We start from the raw sequence: 24,202 nt of genomic DNA on the forward strand, positions 1-24,202 counted from the left end.
AGGTTTATTCATTTCATGATGAGGACCATCTTTGATAAAATGTTCCCAACTGTATGCATACCTGACGGGCTGCATGGGCTACCATAATGATACGATGTCTTACATTTTTTCTCAGGAGGAATAACATCATTCCAGCTTTTGTTTCTATTTCCTTTCTGACTTTTTGGATGGCATAAAAGCACATACATTCACAAGATGAAAAATTCTACGAGCGTTTAACGTTTTAAATAATATTAAAGCATACACAAGCCTTATTGGTAAAAAAATGCACTCTTGATATTTTCCACTTGAAAACTCATTAGTTTTAGAGGCGTCAGAATTCCAATATGTTCATACCTTTCTTGACAAATCTCCAGTGGTGTCACTTGGAAGTTGCATCATGATAAGTAGTGTAAACCACTGGTATTCCAAGTGAGTGCCAAGAAACGTAACAGTTGAAACACACAATTATGTAGCCATGATTGAGCATAAAAATGCAATAGCCAAGATATAATCCTAAAGTTATCGTCCACCACAACAGTACCATTAGTAACACTGCTACAGTAGACGATAGGTTTGAGCCAATCATTTTACTGATAGAGGTCACGTGACTAAAATCTTGACTGCTTCCGGTGCCGTGAAGGGTTATTATTCCTAATTAAAACTAACAAACCAATACATATTTGAAATTTAAGTTGTAATTTATTTAAGCGCAAATGTCTGTTCAGTATGATACCACTGACAAACTATGTCCAGACAGCTTAAGACAGAAAGAACCAAATGTCAAACACCACAACCTGTAAACCATCAGTTTAGAAGATGGACGCCAGGCAAGAGTCAGTGTTCGAGCTCAGCCTATGTTACGTACTTGTTATTTTATGTTTCCTATTGCCTGGCGAAAACGGCACCTTATTTTTTTTACCTTGGTCAAATAAATTATATTAAACTTACATTGTAACTTGCAAACACCGATAATTGTGAGATGTTATTAAAAAGAAGCTTGTGGCTTATTATGGATTCACGTACGTCGTTCGGGTAAATATATTTATACTTGTTTTTAAACACAAACATTTATTTATATCTCATAAGAATATGATATAAGTATAATCTAAGTAAGTAAGTGTGTCATATTTTTATTTCATTTGGTGTTTGCAGAAAACTTCAGATACCAGGAACAAGACGACAACCTGTCCGGCATCGGTGATACAGGTGGACGACGCCTGCAATGAAGGGAAACACCGCCATTGTCTAAACGGGCAAGCATGAAGGACACAGCTATGATAAGATTTTTAACGTGCCCTGTCGATCACTTAGGGCATGGCCATTCAATGTTTACGTTTTGATCATGAACTTAAATTTCACGCCCATAAATATACCCTCTACCACCTTAATATTAACGATCGTAGCTAACTTTCCATATCTTAGATTTGAATATTTGTAAATCATCATAAACAGAAACACAATCTGCACTGTCTTTTCGTCTCTATAGCGCCGTGTTAAATCGCCATGGCACACAGTCGATAAACATATGCAATACTTGAACAATAAACTTCCGCTGCGGACTAAACGTTAGTAGTCTTACGACAATAACTGTACAGTGAGGAAAAGTAAATCTTTCTGACCGTTCTGATCAGATTTCATTTTCAAATAGGCTGTCTGATGTCATAAAAGTTGCGTGTATGTGACATGCATGGGTGCATAATAAAAAAAATCGCCGTTATTCGCATGAAGTTCAACATGGCAGAAAAAGTCGAGAAGCGCTGTAACAACTTTACTAATCTCAACATATTTCGCAATGCGTACCACTGTATAAAATATGAGTTACACGATGTTAAAGCTGAGATGATTAGGGTGGTGATTTTTATAATTTTGAGTATGCGCACTCAGTGTTTGACATCTTAATTCACAGTTTAAAAGGGACATTGGCTCTAAGAGAGTGTGAAAAGTGAGGGACCATATATGGTCCCGTGGCACCAAGAGGGTTAAACTCATGTTGTTAACAACTACAACTCAGACTCATGAGATAAAGTCGTATCTCTAAACATAACTGTGTGTGCGTGGTCTTGCTGGGTCAAAGTGAGTCAAAGATTGCAGATGATAAATCTATATGTACCGTAAAGTCCTGATGAAACGCTAGAGTGTAGGCCTAACGAGATACACCATAGGCCTACATCTCAAGATGAACAATGCACACTGGCATACAGCCTATTGCGAAAGGATTGTAGAACGACACATTCCCTACAATCTTACAGTCAACCTTGCAAATAATATTTTCAACGAGCAACAAAATTACATGAAATGTTTACCCCGAAGTTGAAGCGCTCTTAAAACGTTAGCGTTTTGCTTTGCCACTCGTCGTGTCTAATTCTAATATTATATGTACATTTTTTTATATCGGTAAACGAATGAAAGTCCGTTATAGCGCTGGCACGGGTATCGCGATACACCAATATCACAAGCGTCAACGCCAACATTGAATGAACGTCAGGACAGATCCCCTAACTTACCCGTGTATACGACATCCATTTGTACAAGGCTTTCATTTGAACAAAACTACCTGATACTGGTCAATTTCAAATTATGCTTATCAATATAATATTGTATATACCAAGCCTGTCTTGAATAAATGCAAATCAGAACAAGGTTGTGAAAAAACATAATACCAGTGCGATTACTTATAGATGTACGGTAATATAAATCTGCATACAAATCATCTCCTGGATAGTTTGCTTTATACTACACGCTGGCGGTGCTGTTGACCAATCATATCTTAACAGTCTGTGGTTTTGTATGTCAGTCGAGCATCCGTAAAGGGCCGCTCAATGCATATGACCGCATTTGAAAGATTGCTCCGAACACTCACAAACATCCCCGGAGGTGATAGAGCCGATCTTTTCGCATCGGGTGCAGTATCAATCTACACCGGTTAAAATGGCGGCGATGCTGAGAGCGGCTGAAAATGTGCTTTGGAGTGATACATTTTGGTTCGCTAACGGGACATCATGGAAAGATTTGGAAAGCACAGACCCAGATATATATTACCCAAAGTTCTCCGATATGAACAAATCGTTTTTCGTTGGGTTTCTGCTGCTGGGACTCAGATATATTTACGAGAGGTAGGTAACCAAGGCAGCATCAGTCACTGTCATTTAGAGTCATCACCATTCATCCATCGCGATCACGCTGACTCCACGCTCGGTATATATTTAGACCAGTGATTCATCTGATGTTTAGTTATAATATCTCTCAGAAGATAACATTATTTGCTTCAGCATTTGCTACACATTTGCACAGCGGAACCAAATTATTTGACGTTAAATTTAATTCATGAGGCCGAGATGAACACTGATTGCTGATGAAAACCCCAAACCCGTTCTTCAGGGTGTGGCGCATTACGGGGTGGTGTTCGGTGATGTGTGTGGGGGGTGCTGCGCCTGCTGTTATGCATCTGATGATGAGTGTGAGATTTTGTGGGTGGGTGGGTTGTTAATACTATTGACAGTGTGATGAGGAAGAACATTGTTCATCATAATTACGCAAGATTTTTTTTTCTTATTTTCTTTAGTTTAAACTAAGGAAGTCCTTTCCAAAGGACACATTTACATTTCACATTTTACAGGTTGTAAATGCCACTGTTCTTTCCTGTGTTCATGCTACCATCTTCTCATTTGCAATCATGTTGGGTTTGCTTAAATTTGTATCCTTGAGTATTTTATTTATTTAGGTAACTCCTAACCTAATATTTCTCGTGTTAGCTTTATGACAAGGACCCCTTGATTTTATTATCTATTTTGAACACTGACTTGTCCATGTTACCACTTTCTCATCTTCTTTTTCAAGCCAGGTATAAATAAAAATCTAAATTAATTTCAAGATGGAGGTACTGCCCAAGCATTGACAATTACTTATGAAGTAGACATCTTAGTGTAGACATGGTGGAGATAAGCCTGTCTTGATCATCGGTTAAACTAGGGAGCACCTTTAAAAAAACAGTACCACAAATTCTCGTCAGGACGATCTCTGCCGTAGGTCAGGTGTCTCAAAGACACGCAACCAGTTTTTGTGAGAATCCATTGCATGCAAACTGGGATTGTTAGCCTGCCAGCTAACGAATGAGCTACGTCCACTCTGTTAAACTAAGTTCAAATTTACCTAGTCATCCCTACAACGTTACGTAACTGAATGAAAAGGGTCAAATAAGTGACAGGACACTTATGAAGGCCACTGGTGGCCATGGTTTCTCGTGACTTTAGTCTACAGATGCTTAACAGGTGATCCCAATGCCATTTGGCACACTCGTCTCATTCCGTCATCTACAAGATACTGAGTCGTGAGGAATGCGCCGTTATGGTGCGAACTGAAAACGGTTCCAGGCGTCAGACGTCGACCTCACGGGTATGCCAGAATGACATGGTATTTAATAATTTGTCGGGTGATATTTGTGATAGAGAAGTGTGGTAGGGAACACTGTTAGGCTAATGTGGATCAAAGTAAGGAACAAGGGAGGAATAAGCATGGGTAGTGACGCCACAAGGGTGAGTCCGCTTCTGAATCATTACTGAATAAATGTAGCAGGTGAAAGTGGCTAAGGATAGAGTTCGGGGTAACCTACCCTAACACCGGCAACATTTGGATGTGTTCAGCACCAATATAATATACCTAGTAAACTGCCTTCCTGTGCATAATAATGAAAATAAATGAATAAAAAAGATAATATATGTATATTAGTTCACATTTTTAATCATTTTAGCCATTTTAATTGAGAAAAAAAAACGAAATAAAAAATATATTGAAAATAAAAGTGCTTTCATAAACTAGAGCTTGCTATAAAATGTGCTGCCACAGACTATATTTAGTTAACAAATATTCAAAACTCTCAACATCACTGGGCTTAATCAACAACATTGTGTGTGGAGAGAATAGATCACTGAGAGGAGCTTATGCACACTCAATGACCCCTGACGTCACAGGGCATTGTTTCACCATTGTGATTCACCAGAATACTACTAATTACGTCATAGGATGTTGTGACCTGTTTGAAAAGTTTGTGGTGCTGTATTCTAAAGATAGGCCCAAACTAGTGCTTCGCCTTGCCTAACTATGTGCTGTATCAACGTAATGAGGTTATTATGATTATTAATACTTGTTTGCATGGAGAGAAATTGAAATGGTCAAGGGTGGCCTCTATGGTGAACTAAAAGGTTGCAATGATGATCTAAATTTGTTTTCTCTCACTCTGAACATCTCAGTTTCTCTATTCTGCTTAACATGATTCACTCATACCAGGTTAGATACAACAGTAGCAACTGAGAAGAACTTGCAAGATTTAGTGATGTTCCAATATCTAATTAGGAACTACCGTATTCGACATAATAAGCGCCAGGGCGCTCTCCAAATTAGAAATAGGGGGCTCTTATTAGAATATAATTTTAGTGAAAGAGTTGAAAGATCGTAAATTTCGTGGTTTATGCTGATAGCCCGAAATGATACAAAAGAAAAGTATGTGCATATTATACACGACAGATATATTTTTCCAGGATTTAATTGCCCGTAATTAAGGGTGCATATAACACACGAGTGCATATTATACACAAATAAATAAGTCTTGTGTAAGTCTAATTGTCACCAATTAGAGATTCTTTAATGTATTGTATACCAAATTGATGTTCATTGTACACAAAGACTGTGGATGAGCAGGGGCAGTGACTTTCCTTGTACGGGTAAGACACGGCCACTTCTCTATTGGTCAAGTGACAGCCTAGTAGCAACATAAGGACTACCGGTAGGCGTTTTCTCCCCAAATCTGGTTAGGTGACATAAACCACTGGACCTAAAGGAGGTCTCGCTGGATAGAACTGGTGGTGTCTGTTGTAATGTGTTCACCTTGTTTACTCTATCTCTTAGACTTATGTGTTTAACAAGATTTTCTTATTACTGCTGTTGACAAAATACAAAATATTTGAATGAAGTTTAACACATAGGCTAAAGTACACTGATGTAGGTGACAGTTGTCTTTGTATCAACTGTGTGTGTCATTGAGAATTTTGAACACTAGACTATGGGGTGGATGTATCTGAAGTGATTGGGTCATGATAGAAAGACTGACTCGATGATAGACAGGTTATTCAGATTAACTGACTCTTTGGTGACTGAATGTAAGCTACCCATAATAATGCTGATATTCATCAGTAATATTCATTAAGAGTGCGCGGTATTACTATTACCGGTATATCGGCAAATTGAGGTTCATTCTTGCCATGATACATATCACAATATCATATTTTAATGCTCGGTATAATGGGTGATTTCAAACAGTGATTTCTATCATGTGTTTAATGTGATACACTTGCCAAGTACTTGTACCAGTACCTTTGAAATGTTTCTGTAATTCCAAAATACAAGTTCACATTCTGGAGTTCTTCTGTGGCAGTGGTGTAACACCAAGCCATCGCTGTCCCGGAGCGTGCATCCTTACGTGTTTATTTTTAAATGAGTAAACATTATGATGTTCGAGCATCTACTTTTTTTCCATTCATGAAACTTCAATTCTTGCATTGCTTCTGAATTCAAAATGTTTAATTATACAATATCTTTTGATACTTACCACAATAAGGCCTTGTGCATCGTAAAATATTGTGATACATGTTAAACGTCCAATACTACTTTACTATGTTTACTTTACTGTGACAATTCTGAAAATTGTTATTCTTATAAAATCTGATTAAGCTGACACGCCGTTATATAACTGGAAAACTGTTCTAGGCGGCGTTAAAGTTCCAGCGGTAGAAATTAACGGTTTTACTAATTGTTAAGAAAGGCAAATGTCCACCAGTCCTTTTTTATACCTTTGATAACTATTGGTCAGTTTGGCATGGATGCAGTGCTAATTTCTAATGTTGCGTCAATCCAAAATCACTCGCTCTCACTCACTTAAGAGGATGTGGCTTTACTGCTTAGTTTCACATTTCAGGAGTGTAAAAACACCTCAGAATTTACGAAATAAAGAACTTTGACAAATTTTGAACAAAATAATGTAATTTCTTCCCAATTTGCCTGCCAAGGACACTTAGCTTAGAGTCCTAGATAAACCCCTTATATGAAACATGTAAACCCACATTCAGGTACTATGACATTGTGTAAGCCATAAGAAAACAAGTCATGACTGATGGTGTGCCATACCTGGGACACCCGCTGATACCCTGAGAGTGAGCAATGGTGAGTGAGTGTTGTGTTGCATCACAAACATTGTTTGTATACGTTTATGAGCACCTGGGTGCTAGCTTGTAGGCCACTCAAATTGAGATATGGTCACCAATGTTTTGTACTCAATAAGGCAGATGAATGAAATGTTCTTTTGCATGTTAAGATCTATTAAATATCACACAACTCTTTATAAATTAGACTATATAACAGTTTAATCAGGGTTCACCATTGCAGTAGTCATTATTTGTATGTGAACAATTAGGACCCCTACAGTTCACCTAGGACCCCACTGAAGAACAGACCAGGGTCCAAGGCCCCTGAGATTAGGGATGTCATGTTAAACCCTGGCCTGTTCTGCAGAGGCCTATTTCTATGACCTGATGAGTTTTGCTTATATGTCCTTATGTGAGTCACTAATTAAGTCTAGTCAGCTGACACCATCTAACTCCTGGCTGTGGAACGTCATGCTGTCACCCACAGCTTAAAGTTCAGGCTTCATTGTGATACTGTCCAAAGTGGGGCAGCACCAGGCCAGTTCAAAGGTATGTTGGTAGGATGCTGCTAGTAAGCAAAAGAATGAAGGCCACCTGATCTACCTATCTATGTGAGCACTCCTCCTAGTATGTACCTAGCTTAATCTGGATGTCTCAGATTATACAAGACAACTGGTAGCCCCTCACACAACACACTGGTAGCCCCTCACACAACACACTGGTAGCCCCTCACACAACACACTGGTAGCCCCTCACACAACACCTTGGGTAGCCCCTCACACAACACACTGGTAGCCCCTCACACAACACACTGGTAGCCCCTTACACAACACACTGGTAGCCCCTTACACAACACACTGGTAGCCCCTTACACAACACACTGGTAGCCCCTCACACAACACACTGGTAGCCCCTCACACAACACACTGGTAGCCCCTTACACAACACACTGGTAGCCCCTTACACAACACACTGGTAGCCCCTCACACAAAACAACTTGGGAAGCCCCACACACACAACACCCTGGTCAGTCCATTACACACAACACACTGGGTAGCCCCTCACACACAACACCCTGGGTAGCCATTAACACAACACCCTTGGTAGCCATTAACACAACACCCTGGGTAGCCCCTCACACAACACCCTGGGTAGCCATTAACACCACACCCTGGGTAGCCATTCACACACAACACCCTGGGTAGCCATTCACACACAACACACTGGGTAGCCCCTCACACACAACACCCTGGTCAGTCCATTACACACAACACACTGGGTAGCCCCTCACACACAACACCCTGGGTAGCCATTAACACAACACCCTGGGTAGCCCCTCACACACAACACGCTGGGTAGCCCCTCACACAATATGCTGGGTAGCCCCTCACACACAACACCCTGGGTAGCCCCTCACACACAACACCCTGGTCAGTCCATTACACATAACACCCTGGGTAGCCCCTCACACACAACACACTGGTAGCCCCTCACACACAACACCCTGGGTAGCCCCTCACACACAACACGCTGGGTAGCCCCTCACACACAACACCCTGGTCAGTCCATTACACACAACACGCTGGGTAGCCCCTCACACACAACACGCTGGGTAGCCCCTCACACAACACCCTAGGTAGCCCCTCACACACAACACCCTGGGTAGCCCCTCACACACAACACCCTGGTCAGTCCATTACACACAACACGCTGGTCAGTCCATTACACACAACACCCTGGGTAGCCCCTCACACAACATCCTGGTCAGTCCATTACACACAACACACTGGAAGCCATTAACACAACACCCTGGGTAGCCATTCACACACAACACCCTGGATAGCCCCCCACACAACACCCTGTGCAGCCCCTCACACACAACACACTGGTGGCCCCTCACACACAACAACCTATGCAGCCCCTCACACACAACACACTGGTAGCCCCTCACACACAACACCCTGTGTAGCCATTCACACACAACATGCTGCGTAGCCCCTCACACAACACACTGGTAGCCCCTCACACACAACACGCTGGGTAACCCCTCACACAACACGCTGGGTAGCCCCTCGCACACAACACACTGGTAGCCCCTCACACACAACACGCTGGGTAACCCCTCACACAACACGCTGGGTAGTCACTCACACACAACACCCTGGGTAGCCCCTCACACACAACACACTGGGTAGCCCCTCACACAACACACTGGTAGCCCCTCACACAACACACTGGTAGCCCCTCACACACAACACGCTGGGTAGCCCCTCACACAACACCCTGGTAGCCCCTCACACACAACACGCTGGGTAGCCCCTCAAACACACAACACACTGGTAGCCCCTCACACACAACACGCTGGGTAGCCTCTCACACACAACACGCTGGGTAGCCCCTCACACAATATGCTGGGTAGCCCCTCACACACAACACCCTGGGTAGCCCCTCACACACAACACCCTGGTCAGTCCATTACACATAACACCCTGGGTAGCCCCTCACACAACATGCTGGGTAGCCCCTCACACAACATGCTGGGTAGCCCCTCACACACAACACGCTGGGTAGCCCCTCACACACAACACCCTGGTCAGTCCATTACACACAACACGCTGGGTAGCCCCTCACACACAACACGCTGGGTAGCCCCTCACACAACACACTGGGTAGCCCTTCACACAACATGCTGGGTAGCCCCTCACACACAACACCCTGGTCAGTCCATTACACACAACACCCTGTGTAGCCCCTCACACACAACACGCTGGGTAGCCCCTCACACAACCAACTGGGTAGCCCCTCACACACAACACGCTGGGTAGCCCCTCACACAACACGCTGGGTAGCCCCTCACACACAACACGCTGGGTAGCCCCTCACACACAACACGCCTGGGAGCCCCTCACACACAACACCCTGGTAGCCCCTCACACACAACACCCTGGTAGCCCCTCACACACAACACCCTGGTAGCCCCTCACACACAACACCCTGGTAGCCCCTCACACACAACACGCTGGGTAGCCCCTCACACACAACACGCTGGGTAGCCCCTCACGCACAACACGCTGGGTAGCCCCTCACACACAACACGCTGGGTAGCCCCTCACACACAACACGCTGGGTAGCCCCTCACACACAACACGCTGGGTAGCCCCTCACACACAACACGCTGGTAGCCCCTCACTCAACACGCTGGGTATCCCCTCACACACAACACGCTGGGTATCCCCTCACACACAACACGCTGGGTAGCCCCTCACACACAACACGCTGGGTAGCCCCTCACACAACACGCTGGGTAGCCCCTCACACACAACACGCTGGGTAGCCCCTCACACACAACACGCCTGGGAGCCCCTCACACACAACACCCTGGTAGCCCCTCACACACAACACCCTGGTAGCCCCTCACACACAACACCCTGGTAGCCCCTCACACACAACACGCTGGGTAGCCCCTCACACAACAAACTGGGTAGCCCCTCACACACAACACGCTGGGTAGCCCCTCACACAACACGCTTGGTAGCCCCTCACACGCAACACGCTGGGTAGCCCCTCACACACAACACCCTGGTAGCCCCTCACACACAACACCCTGGTAGCCCCTCACACACAACACCCTGGTAGCCCCTCACACACAACACGCTGGGTAGCCCCTCACACACAACACCCTGGTAGCCCCTCACATACAACACCCTGGTAGCCCCTCACGCACAACACGCTGGGTAGCCCCTCACACACAACACGCTGGGTATCCCCTCACACACAACACGCTGGGTAGCCCCTCACTCAACACGCTGGGTATCCCCTCACACACAACACGCTGGGTAGCCCCTCACACACAACACGCTGGGTAGCCCCTCACACACAACACGCTGGGAAGCCCCTCACACACAACACGCTGGTAGCCCCTCACTCAACACGCTGGGTAGCCCCTCACACACAACACGCTGGGTAGCCCCTCACACAACACGCTGGGTATCCCCTCACACACAACACGCTGGGTAGCCCCTCACACACAACACGCCTGGGAGCCCCTCACACACAACACCCTGGTAGCCCCTCACACACAACACCCTGGTAGCCCCTCACACACAACACCCTGGTAGCCCCTCACACACAGCACGCTGGGTAGCCCCTCACGCACAACACGCTGGGTAACCCCCCACTCAACACGCTGGGTAGCCCCTCACACACAACACGCTGGTAGCCCCTCACTCAACACGCTGGGTATCCCCTCACACACAACACGCTGGGTAGCCCCTCACACACAACACGCTGGGTAGCCCCTCACACACAACACGCTGGGTAGCCCCTCACACACAACACGCTGGGTAGCCCCTCACACACAACACGCTGGTAGCCCCATGTTGGATGTCTCCCCATAACCTTGACATAACCATGTGTTGGCTTCGTGATTTTAAGTAGGTGGAATGATGTTGAGGTAAGTTTGTGTTGGTGTTTGAGCATGATAAGGGTGATACAATCGGATGTGTTGGCAAGTGTAGCAGAGTTATTAACTGACAAGCTTTTCAGCGTCAACATTCCATGTCAGATTGAGGCATATCTGTGTCACTATTTGGTTATCCTGGGAGACCTTCACATGTACTTCATCAGAGATGTTCTGTCCCAAATTATGAATTACGAAATGAGATATATGTAGTTTTACATTCTGCTCAATGCTGGGCTTCACAGGAAGCTAGAGTTTTGGCTTTGGTTAAGTTTTGTTATCAGTATCTTGTGGCCTAAAAGTTCAGCTAGTGCATGACTCTTTAAGTCTAAATTGGGCTCAAGTACTGCACTGGTCGTGATCATGATGACTCCCACCTTCATTGTATTGGCTGGGTGAAACCCTTTACATTTACTTATTGTGAAACTTATATGTTCTTATTGAGTTGAATTGATGAACATCCTGTACCCTTCCATGTCTACTGTGGGAGTAGCCTAGGACCATCTCACTCACTTACATCAGGTTACCGTGTTACAGTTGCAGGGTTTACACCACGCACAAATGTGCGTCCAGTGCACACAAATGAAAAAAATGGCCGCAGATCCCAAGGGACGCACAATAATGTTCATTGTACCCAATTCTTGACAAGAAATATAAAGTTCCTGTAATTAAAGTAATTATCAAATCTTACAGTTCAGTACACTACACCATTTCATTTTTTTTACAGGACCCTCATATTTCCTGTAAGGACCATATAAATTTGTAATTGGGTCCGAGATTTGTAGGTCACGGTAAAACCCTGCTGTTCTCTTCAAAGAACTCATGTTTTATGTTAGTAACTTGAGGAACAATGTATTTTGATGCTATGCATATTGATGGACCATGGCACCTGTTATATACTGCCAGGAAGCAGCACGCGAGTAGTGAGGTATGTAATGTACTCCCTCTCCTTGCACGCAACAGAAGCCATCCACCTCAATCACACTAGCAGTAATTGATAATTGATGTATTGAGTCACAGCGAGCTTCTTATCAGCTTCTCCTAATCAGCTTGACATGGATAAAAGGTTGGTAGGTTGATCATGTTTAGTTTCTACTGGTTCAGTTATACAGTGGATGATATTAATGGGATGGCTGGCAAACACTGTGTTAGTTACAGGGCCTTTCAGCTAAAACTTTAGTGTAGTTGGCATTAGGGGTGAAAGGATACAGCAAGGTCACGATACGATATGTATCATGATATGATATGTATCCCAATACACATTTACCTTAAATCGCATGGAATCTTCTTGACCGTAATATTTCAAAAGGAAAACCTAGCTGCAGACACATTTTCGTGGCAGCTATTTTTAGTAGAGAACTAATCAAAGCACATTTCGTAATATTTGACTGACAAGAACGCTGAGGAATCATTCAACAAGTAGTAAGTAATGTATTTTCACGAGTTGTATCAATACAGAAAGAAACGTATTGTCACATGAAAACCCGCAATGCACTGGTACACGGATGTATTGTTTCACCGTCAGTGGGCATGGTCAGCAAGTACTGTTCAAGTTGCATGCATGCCATTAGTGTACCCTTGTAATGTGTATATAGGACTTTTCTCTGTGTATGGACAGTGGCCTTTATACGAATAAAGACTCATCTTCCCGAGGCATGCGTGTTAACTGACTTAAAAAAACAGTTTCCATCTTTGCTGAACGAGGCTGGAGTTATGGAGTTATATTTTGGCTGGACTAATTAGTATATGCATAGTCCAATCAAAATTGACATCCGGTTTGTAAACTGATGTGCAGAATTCAGTTGATTGACGGATTTTTTAAGCATGGGTTCCGCCAACTAGACATCAACAGTTATTTTCCAAATCCTTTCATGTTTCTAATCAAGGTGCTCACATCATTTGATGCACTGAGCGAAGTAAGACCCGTTTTATTACAAGATAGAACTTGACTTGCGTCTTGAATGGGTGACACCATGTCGTTTGAAGTAAATGCAAGTAATATGAGAGGTGGAATCTGATTGGTCAATAGGACGAACATAGAAGGGACATAATCCGTAATAGCATGGTGGCGCTATGCTATTTCCAGATGCATGTACTCGACTTACTGGATAAAGTTGAATTTTAGGGTACTCTGCCGATATAGTCATAACTCCTATACTTTGAGATAGACCTGTGATACGTGTGACTCTTTCACATAGCCTGCATAGCATGCTTGGGACAAGCCAATTAATCGTATAGTTATACATGCTCTTACAATAGTTAATAATTGTCGTCTAATCCTCTTATGTGGTTGTTGCCCATCAGTAGTGTGTAGACGACATTGTGGTTGTTGGAGATTAGATATATTTGCAGCTACAGCTGCAAAATCAGTTATTTTTTTTAATTTTCTCAGACACTTTATTGTTTTCGATAAATCCCAGGCCCCCACATTCCCAATATTATAGCTTCATGGCATGTTTCCCGTTTCTGAGCTGTGTTTGTTGAGCTGTGCTTGCACATTCAGTTAACAGAGGCTATCTGTGGCCATGGTGAGGAAGGTGAAACTGACACTGAATTATAAACCCTGCGTGTAGTCAGTCCTTCGTCTGTGGTGTTGGGTGAATGATTGAAGAAACAATGAATCAGCTGTAGAATTGTTGTAGAACCAACCCCTCATCATGCTGTTGTACATGACTTAAGTATACCTAGAGGAATTGATTGTCACTACATGGTACTATTCATATGTTCATCATGGATAAGGGTACTGCTTGAAATGAGGTTATCAACTGCATGAGATAGTTGTCTGAGTTGAGAGGATGACTACTTAAGTGTTTTTGTCATGGAACTTGTATCACAATCGCTTGTCATATGATCTCTGTCTGATGAGATGTACTTGACCTGTTGTAAGCATCACTGTGCTCCGTGCAGTATTGTGTAACAGTGCATCACAGTAGTTGAACTATATACTCAGTTGAAAATACATAATAGTCACTGAGTCACTGCACAGTCTTAAATCAATGTCCGGGTACAATTACTGTGGGATAATATCCAGTTCACCAGGATAGAAATACAGTGTGATATAGGTACAGTGTGATATAGAGGTTATCACGCGAGTGTGTTTGGGGATGGTAAATATCCTGCATTAGGAATAACCATTGTATTTAGCGAGCCTTGGCGAGCTAAATACATAGTGTTTATTCCCAAAAAAGAGGATATTTACCATTTCCCAACACACAAGCGTGATAACCTCTTTATAATATAATGTCATTCTTTAATTCTGTGCTTCAAAATCGCTTTCCATCTCTCACAAACATTACCGAAACATCGCGAGTTTTCCTGGAATGCGAGCATTAATATTTATTACGTCACAGGGTAAGTGATGTGTCAGTTGGACAGTGACAGTAGCCAATATAGTTCCAACTGAAATCTGTTTCTTATACAGTGGCGATGCAACATATACGCAAAACAACAATTGTTTTTAATTGCCTTTCGCGGCAATCCATCTGTCCGTCTGCTAGAGTAACTGCCCTTTGTCAAAGGGAAGCTACTCTAACCCTAGTCTATGAGATGTCACGGCCGCGGTCAGAGGTTGTTGACAGTCGGTCTGTCCTGTCATAACGTTAAGAAGTGTAGTCAGATGTACACACAGCGACAAAACGAAACAAGGTAACAATTCAAACATATTTTGGCCAAATCCAACTATTTTAATTTGTGGAGAAGGTTTCAAGCCGCAGAGGTCTACAAGCACAGATATGGCTTCTGATCCCGCTTTGCTAGGCCTCGTGCCCTCGCAAAATTGTTTCTAAATTTATTGTCTCCAAAGTTGCCAAACGTTGCCAAATGCCACAGTTAGACACTGATTTTCAGTATATTAGACTGTTCTTTTGATAATGATAGCAATTATCCCTGTAGTTTCTCCAGATTCACGATGGTTAATTCTGACTCGATCACCGAATGACAAGGGTGACGCCATGTTTGTTTATAAACACTGAAAGTAGTCCCTACTTGACCTTTGATATTTGCATCTCTATCCGCATATGACCCCATCGGATATCGTTTTTAACCGTTGGCTTTATCCTGCCGAGAAACCTACCCATTATATGATAAAAGAGTATATCCACTTTAATCAAGATACAGTTAGAGTGGAATAAAAATCCATGTCTATTTTAATCATCATAGATCATAGGCAACTGCAAAAAACTCAAGGATGTGACATTTCCAAGTAAATATGTCAATAATACAGGTTTGAGATTCCTGAGTGTCACGAGTGGATTATCCATCTTGGAGTAGAGTAGACATTTCCAGGGTACAGTTACACAGTGACACCGATGTACTCATTCAAATGACCAGCTGCAGTCTGGTTCGCTGGGTATGCTGCGCTGGCACTATCAGATTATTCTCGCTGACAATTACTGACAAACAACGTCAACATCTGCACCCCTTTTGATAATAATTCATATTACCAGTATTACTTACCCATGAATACATCTCCTAGTTAATAACACTACACCTTTATTAAACAGTGTTTAATAACATAATGTGCTGACAGGACTATTTTGGGCATCAGCTGGTCATCAGCCTGGTTCCCTGGGTATGTTGCGCTGGCGATACACTGACCCAGGCAATGACTGCACAATGGCCGCCTCTACTAGACGAACAAACATGGCGGACACGATATGTATTTACTATAGAAAAACACTACGGGTAGTTAAAAAAAAAATCTTAGCATTTTCATAACTGCTCTTGCATTGTATAAGTAACAAGAATAACGTCCATTGTTACTTTTAGTGAAGGAAAACATTATTCAAGCTGTTTTGAGACTCGAAAGTGGTCGTCACATCGGTGAAATGTAAACAATGACACACACACCATTTTCAACAGTGATATGTGCGTTAATATTTCGTGTCAACTCACTGTTGTCACAAAATTGTATACATAATTGATAATACATGGAATTAAACGACCATGTTAATGAAATAGGGGGTGCATCTTCATTTTAGCACTTTTTTTCTTGACGCAAATTTCACCGATTATGCCCCTTTTTCTCCCATTGTAAAATGGTGGGTTTAGCTGAATTATTGAACGCCCAGTATAAATTACTATATAAAACAAACACATTTGATCCATAATAATAGAATTTAATGACAGGGTCTGTCATTGGTTTTGATATTTGGCCTCTGGATTTTATTCACATGAAAAGCCATTTATTTGGCATTTGTTTTCTTATTACACAATGAAATTAATCATAAATAGATCTAATAATTTTGGAAAATAATTGATTAATTCCAGTCTAGTGTTTTTTAACTGTGTGTGCTTGTAAAAATGTATGGCATAATAATAAAAAATATGTTCATTATTTTGAATTAATTTGGTACAGTGGCATACATGTACATGTGTTTTCTCTTTTTCACAGGATGAAAAAAAAGAAAAATATAAGAGTAGTCATGGTGTGGCAATTAATCAATTGAACATGCTGAAGACACTTCAGCGTGAAGTTGTAGAAAACTTTATTACAAATTACACCACTGGCAGGTATTCTTGTGGATATGGAAAATCACTATGCCATGAAATTCTACCAGATATCATCGCCTTGTTTGAGATCCAAACACCCAAACACCCCGAAAGTGCCCACTGATTTTGTCAAGAAAACCAGAGGAATCCATGTGTGAAACACACACTTTTAAGAGCTGTAGTTTATCAAAGACATATTTGATAAAAAGCAAAGCAGTTGTTAAAATTTAATAATGTTCCCCTCTGTCTATTGTCCTAAACATGATATTTGGGGTGGGGGAGGTGGGGTGTCACCAAGTTATGATGGTACATATTATATATTATCAAAATTCAAATAATTCATTCTAAGGAACACACATGCAAGTAACAAATTTAAATAACCATAACTTTCATGCAAATTAAAAATAATTGTAATTTAAAATGTATCTATCTATCTTAATGTACCAATCTACATTAACTCCAAAAGGTTTTCAACAATCAGATATCTGAGAAAATTCCATCTTGTTTTTTTTACTGCAAAATGAACAATCTAAAAGTATCTTTAGTATGTAAATTACAATGCCAAATTGGTCAACAAGTTCAATAAAAATTCTCCTGAATTCAAAGCAAAATCAGTGATTGTGTGTTGAACCAGGTATGGAAGCAGTACTGTTAAATCATATGAGTGTGAAGCAAACAGATTCAAATGCATCATTTTATCCACTGGCTGAATAAATGATGACATCATATTACATGTATGTGATTTATTACTTTTGTCATATCTACATGTGTATCATGCTCTGAATTACGTCAGTATATGCGTTGATACTGGCTTTAAGCCCTCAAAATTGTGGTACTCTAGTCAAGACAGATTTCCTAGGTAATCATCAGCCTTAACTCAACAGTTCACAAATAAACAGTGGAAAGTACACATGTCTCCAGCTTTCTTCCTTAAACATATATTTTCTGTGCACCTGTAATGTTATGTGTTACAATCATGATCATACTGGGTTTTTTTTTCCCTATGTTTGAACAGTAATGTAACTTAACTTCTTTTATTGAGTACTTTATTTGTAGATAATTTCGACCACATATATTTCATCTAACATGATGATTATGATCATAAATATTTTTCAATAATAATGCCACTGTATCAAATTAATTCAAAATTATGAACATATTCTTTATTATTATCCCCGACTTGTTTACAAGCACACACATAGTTAAAAACACTAGGTTGGAATCAGGGGTCCGGAAACCGTCATATGCGCCGGACATGTCCGATTGGGAATCTCAAATGTCCGGTTTAAAATATTGCTTACCGGACATTTAAATTTTTCTGTCCGGACATTTTAAAAAGTTTTGTCCGGACATTCTTAAATTTTGACCGGACATGATCAACAGTTAGGACTGAGCAGTTTCTGTCTGCAGTTGTAACACAATGAAGATTATCTACACTGACAAGCTTTGTTTGTTTTGATTGTTGTAAATGCTAATGTCCGATTGGGATTATAAATTTTCCGGACCCCTGGTTGGAATGAATCAGTTATTTTTCCAAATATATCAGATCTATTTATGATTAATTTCATTGTGTAATAAGAAAAAAAATGACAAATAATTGGCTTTTCATTGGATTGAATAAAATCAGGAGGCCAAATATCAAAACCAATGACAAACCCTATCCATTTTTACGAATCAAAAGTGTTAGTTCTTTCTAGTTATTATACTGGGCGTTCAATAATTCCACTAAACCCACCATTTTTACAATGGGAGAAAAAGGGCATAATTGGTGACATTTGCGTCATCAAATTTGCTAAAATAAAGATGCTAACGGTGTTTCATTAATGTGGTCATTTAATTCATTGTATTATCAATTATGTATACAATTTTGTGACAACAGTGAGTTGACACAAAATATTAACACACATATCACTGTTAAAAATGGGGCGTGTGTCATAGTTTACATTTCACCGATGTGACGACCACTTTCGAGTCTCGTAACAGCTTAAATAATGTTTTCCTTCACTAAAAGTAACAATGGACGTTATTCTTGTTACCTATACAATGCAAGAGCAGTTATGAAAATGCTAAGAACATTTTTTAACTACCCGTTCTAGCGTTTTTCTATAGTAAATACATATCGTGTCCGCCATGTTTGTTCGTCTAGTAGAGGCGGCCATTGTGCAGTCATTGCCTGGGTCAGTGTATCGCCAGCGCAACATACCCAGGGAACCAGGCTGATGACCAGCTGATGCCCAAAATAGTCCTGTCAGCACATTATGTTATTAAACACTGTTTAATAAAGGTGTAGTGTTATTAACTAGGAGATGTATTCATGGGTAAGTAATACTGGTAATATGAATTATTATCAATAGGGGTGCAGATGTTGACGTTGTTTGTCAGTAATTGTCAGCGAGAATAATCTGATAACTGTGTTGTTCTTCACTCTGACCTGCTACTTAACAACTAGTGTTTTAGTGGTTTGTTTGTGTGCCAACAATGGGCCAGGACTCACAATCTAGGTAAAATTGACATGAAACATTATCCATGATTCTCTCAAAAATATTTTTTAAGACTTGAAATGGTTTAATCATGGAAATAAACTGTTTCCTATATTGGCTAGTGAACAATCCCAATTAGCACCCCTTCCAATTGTTCAATGTACACAAGACTTATTTATTTGTGTTTAATACGTGTGTTATATGCATCCTTAATTATGGGAAATTAAATACTGGACAAATATCATGAATATATCTGTCGTATATAAACATTTCAGGCTGTCAGCATAAACCACGAAATTTACGATCTTTCACCAAAATAATATTCTAATAAGAGCCCCCTATTTCTAATTTTGAGAGCGCCATGGGTGCTTGTTATGTCGAATACGGTAAATATTTTCCCACACATTTTATGGAGTGTTGGAAAATATGTCGATGCTTTGTAACTGATAAAGCAACACTTCATCACTGTCCATGTCATTGTATACTGGGAGTGAAACAGCCACTAGTCCTCCCGCCATAGACTAGACAGCCGAATGTTGAAAGGACTACTGGTGTAGATGTTTATTGAAAAGGTTGCACTGCATACCTGTGTAACATTCAGAATGCTTTGAATGAGTAGCCTTGACATAACGTTATTTTTGTTGTGTAACTGCTTCATGTGTGTTAGCAGAAGGCTTGTAACTGTTTAGTAATCAAATACTAACTTAACAATGAACTTGTTTCCTTGTTTAAGTTTGTGGGTCCAGCAGCGAGAATGTATGTTGAGATGATGGAGGTGAACTTCTCTATCATGTTTATAAATGTACAGGACCTTTCAGGGAAGATGGGGTTTCTTGACCTGAGTGACCGGGGCGTGACCGCCATGGTTTATTCACCAGGTAAACATGCTACAGGGTATGCCATCTGCCTGGAAGTCTGGTGAATCAACAAAGTTCACTTTCCTACATCCTTATACCTAATCACAGGCATCATACACTGCATGACTGAAGAAATGTTTATAATGTTCATGAAGCATTTATCTTGCTTGAAATACAGGATATTTGGGGGACCAGAAATGGTCTATGACCAATAGCCGTTACCATTATGGTCACTGACACACTTCTGAGAGATAAGTACTGATGGCACTAAGTGTTGGTACGTTTACCTGAGGTTTGACATGCCCACTGTACAGGGATTCAGATCTCCTCCGGTCATCGGCCATGGTTAGATAGTTATTTTACATGTCCACTGTATGTACTACACACAGGACGTTATGACAAGTTGACAATTGCACTTCAGTTTGTACTGTTGATAAAACATTACCCAATACAGTATCATGATTTACAGTTTCAGTTACATCCTGTTTTTCAGTTTGATGAGATACTGTGCAAGAATCAACAGTCAGTGATATATATATATGCGCTTCCTGCAGTGGTTGCTGAAAAAAACCATTGAGGTGCTGCGATCTGCAGATCAGTTCACAAGATTTGGCCGAAATTAATCAATGTAAATAATATTTACTAAAACTGATTAAAGACAAGCCAGATATACAATGAACTCTTTCTCTAACAAAAAAGTAAAATAATGTACAATTATAAACTTTATATGAGGTCAATACCTGTTTATATGGATCTGAAAAAAAGCGATATTGGCCGAGGATGAAGTCTATGGTTGTTTTATAATTAAATAAACATGATAAAGAGACAAAAGCAGATTCAATGTATCAATAGCGGTTTTCTCTGTGCTTTGGGTGAAAAAACAACACAATTGTCTGCATGTATAAGGTTCAGTCCCCTCTGCACAGCTGTATTGTTGGAAAATAATGCAAACATTTTGGCCAAATCCAACCGTTTTATACTTGGGGAAGATCCCAAGCCGTGGAGGCCGATTGGCAATAGACAAGGGCAGTTTGTTTGTAAACAAAGAAAGTACTACCAACACGACCTTTTATATTTGCATATTTATCCCTATGTGACCCTCCTACAGATACGGTTTTTATTGGTTGGCTTTATCTTGCAGAGAGACCTACTCATTATTTGTATCAACATGTACTTTTTCTGATACTCTTGCAGTAAAAATGTATCAACAATAGATAAATACAATGACATCTCCCTAACTAGCGGAAGGTCCGGGGTTCATTCCCCAACTGCGTCATACTAAAAGACATTAAAAGATGGTACTTGTTGTTACCCTGCCTGGCACTCGGCATTAAGGAGATAAAACACGGACTGGTCGACTCAGAGTCAGTATACTGTGTCTGAGTGGAGTATTCATGTTAAGTTGCGGCAGGGTATCTCAGTGGGCTAACACTATAAAATCGGCATTTGTCCAGACTAGTACAAACAGTCACGCACGCACGCACACACATGCATGCATGCACACACATGCATGCACGTCGCTATATAAGTGTAATAAATCTTGGACACAGTGTGAAACCCTATTTCACCTCACCTCACCTACATGTGACCTCCCTATACCTGAACCCTACACTCAATAATGGAAACGCGAGATATAAAGTTTTCAAAGGTGACCTGCTGGACAGTTTGTCAGTGAGCTTTTCACTGCTCATTTACTGATAGTTTCAGGAGTAGACAAACACATACTCAAATATTGTGAGAACATGTAGAATGAATCAGCATTCCCGTTTACTGGTAATTACCAGTTTTTACCGGTAAAATTAGGCTTAGACAGGTAATTCATGTGACCGGCAAATAAAGTACCTTATTAATCTTTTTTGTTGAACAAAACATCAGTGATATTCATATACCGTATTCGACGTAATAAGCGCCCAGGGCGCTCTCAAAATTGGGAATAGGGAGCTTTTTTTAAATATTATTTTGGTGAAAAAAACATAGTTAAAAGATAAATTTCTTGGTTTATGCTGACAGCCTGAAATGTTTATATACGACAGATATATTTTTCAAGAATTTATTTGCCCATAATTAAGGGTGTATATAACAAACTAGTGCGTATAATACGCGAATAAATAAGTCTTGTGTACATTGATCAATCGGAAGGGGTGCTAATTGGGTTTGTTCACTAGCCAATATATCAGCAAATATCGCCGTGGGCGCTTATTAAAGCGGGGTGCTTATTACGTCGAATACGGTAAGTACATTTTTCAAATATAGTCAGCTTGTCTACAAGGAAGGCAATACTTGATGTCATATGTGCATGTTGATCATTTGACCTGAATAATGGCTGGTGTTCCAAGTGAGTAGCTCCAGCAACTGATATCACTGTTTGTGATGGACTATGAGCATGTAATGACACCTGTTGATAAGGGCCAGTGCTGCTGTACAGCATTGTAGTGACAGGCATTGTACTAGCCTACACAGGAGGCTCACACCATTTGTCACTCTCCTGTGGATGGTCATGCAGAACATGTAGGGCATCAGTCACTCATTAAAGGAGCTGGAACTTGCTGTGCCACCCGTGTGTCCCATAGGCATTGTAGGCTTGCTTGAATTCTTTGATCATTGTTTAAGTTAAAGCATTCATTTTACATTCTGGCATTGTAATTAATTTCGGATTGTGTATGTAACGTGGGCACAAATAGAGGCAACCTACACTGGGTTGTAGGGAGTCGTGTAACACATGATGTACCGTATTCAACGTAATGAGCGCCCCACTCTAATAAGCGCCCATGGTGATATCTGCTAATATATTGTCTAGTGAACAATCCCAATTAGCACCTCTTCCAATTGATCAATGAACACAAGACTTAGTTTTTCGTGTATAATATGCACTTGTGTGTTATATGCACCCTTCATTATGGGCAATTAAATTCTGGAAAAATATATCTGTTGTGTATAATACACACAGACTTCTCTTTTGTATCATTTCAGGTCCTCAAACGTAGAAATTTACGATCTTTCAACTCTGTTTTTTTTTCACCAAAATTATCTTCTAATAAGAGCTCCCTATTTCTAATTTTGAGAGCGCCCTGGCGCTTATTACGTCGAATACGGTAATGGCTGCTGAGGATACTGAAGAAAGTGTTGTGTGGGGCTACTACACTGAGTGAGACTGAGTTTGTTGTTAATTAGGATGCACTGAAACACTGTAGCAATGTATTAGGCTTGTGTAATGTATTAGGGATGCCAGATATGTATGGCAATGTATTAGGGGAGCCAGATATGTATGGCAATGTATTAGGGATGCCAGATATGTATGGCAATGTATTAGGGATGCGGGATATGTATGGCAATGTATTAGGGATGCCAGATATGTATGGCAATGTATAAGGGATGCCCAATATGTATGGCAATGTATTAGTGATGTCTTATATATATGGCAATGTATTAGGGATGCCAGATATGTATGGCAATGTATTAGGGATGCCAGATATGTATGGCAATGTATTAGGGATGCCAGATATGTATGGCATTGTATTAGGGATGTCTGATATATATGGCAATGTATTAGGGATGCCAGATATGTATGGCAATGTATTAGGGATGCCCAATATGTATGGCGATGTATTAGGGATGCCCAATATGTATGGCATTGTATTAGGGATGTCTGATATATATGGCAATGTATTAGGGATGCCAGATATGTATGGCAATGTACAAGGGATGCCCAATATGTATGGCAATGTATTAGTGATGTCTGAT

At 41.0% G+C, this 24,202-nt stretch overlaps 1 protein-coding gene across 3 annotated transcripts in view; it reads left to right on the forward strand.

Annotated features, from left to right (window-relative positions):
- Positions 1-2,701: 2,701 nt before the first annotated feature.
- The window catches only part of LOC124121268 (ceramide synthase 2-like), a 52,142-nt gene continuing 30,641 nt past the window's right edge, over positions 2,702-24,202 (forward strand). For all 3 annotated transcript variants that reach the window (XR_007218921.1, XR_007218922.1, XM_048387291.1), the window contains exon 1: positions 2,702-3,095. Coding sequence is in view for 1 of the 3 variants with exons in the window: in XM_048387291.1 (XP_048243248.1) it covers positions 2,911-3,095 (185 nt within the window). In the remaining 2 variants the exon portion in view is untranslated. The remainder of the gene's footprint in view (positions 3,096-24,202) is intronic.

Source organism: Haliotis rufescens, unplaced genomic scaffold, assembly GCF_023055435.1.
Source record: "Haliotis rufescens isolate VD_foot unplaced genomic scaffold, xgHalRufe1.0.p SCAF_10, whole genome shotgun sequence".
NCBI lineage: Eukaryota > Metazoa > Mollusca > Gastropoda > Lepetellida > Haliotidae > Haliotis > Haliotis rufescens.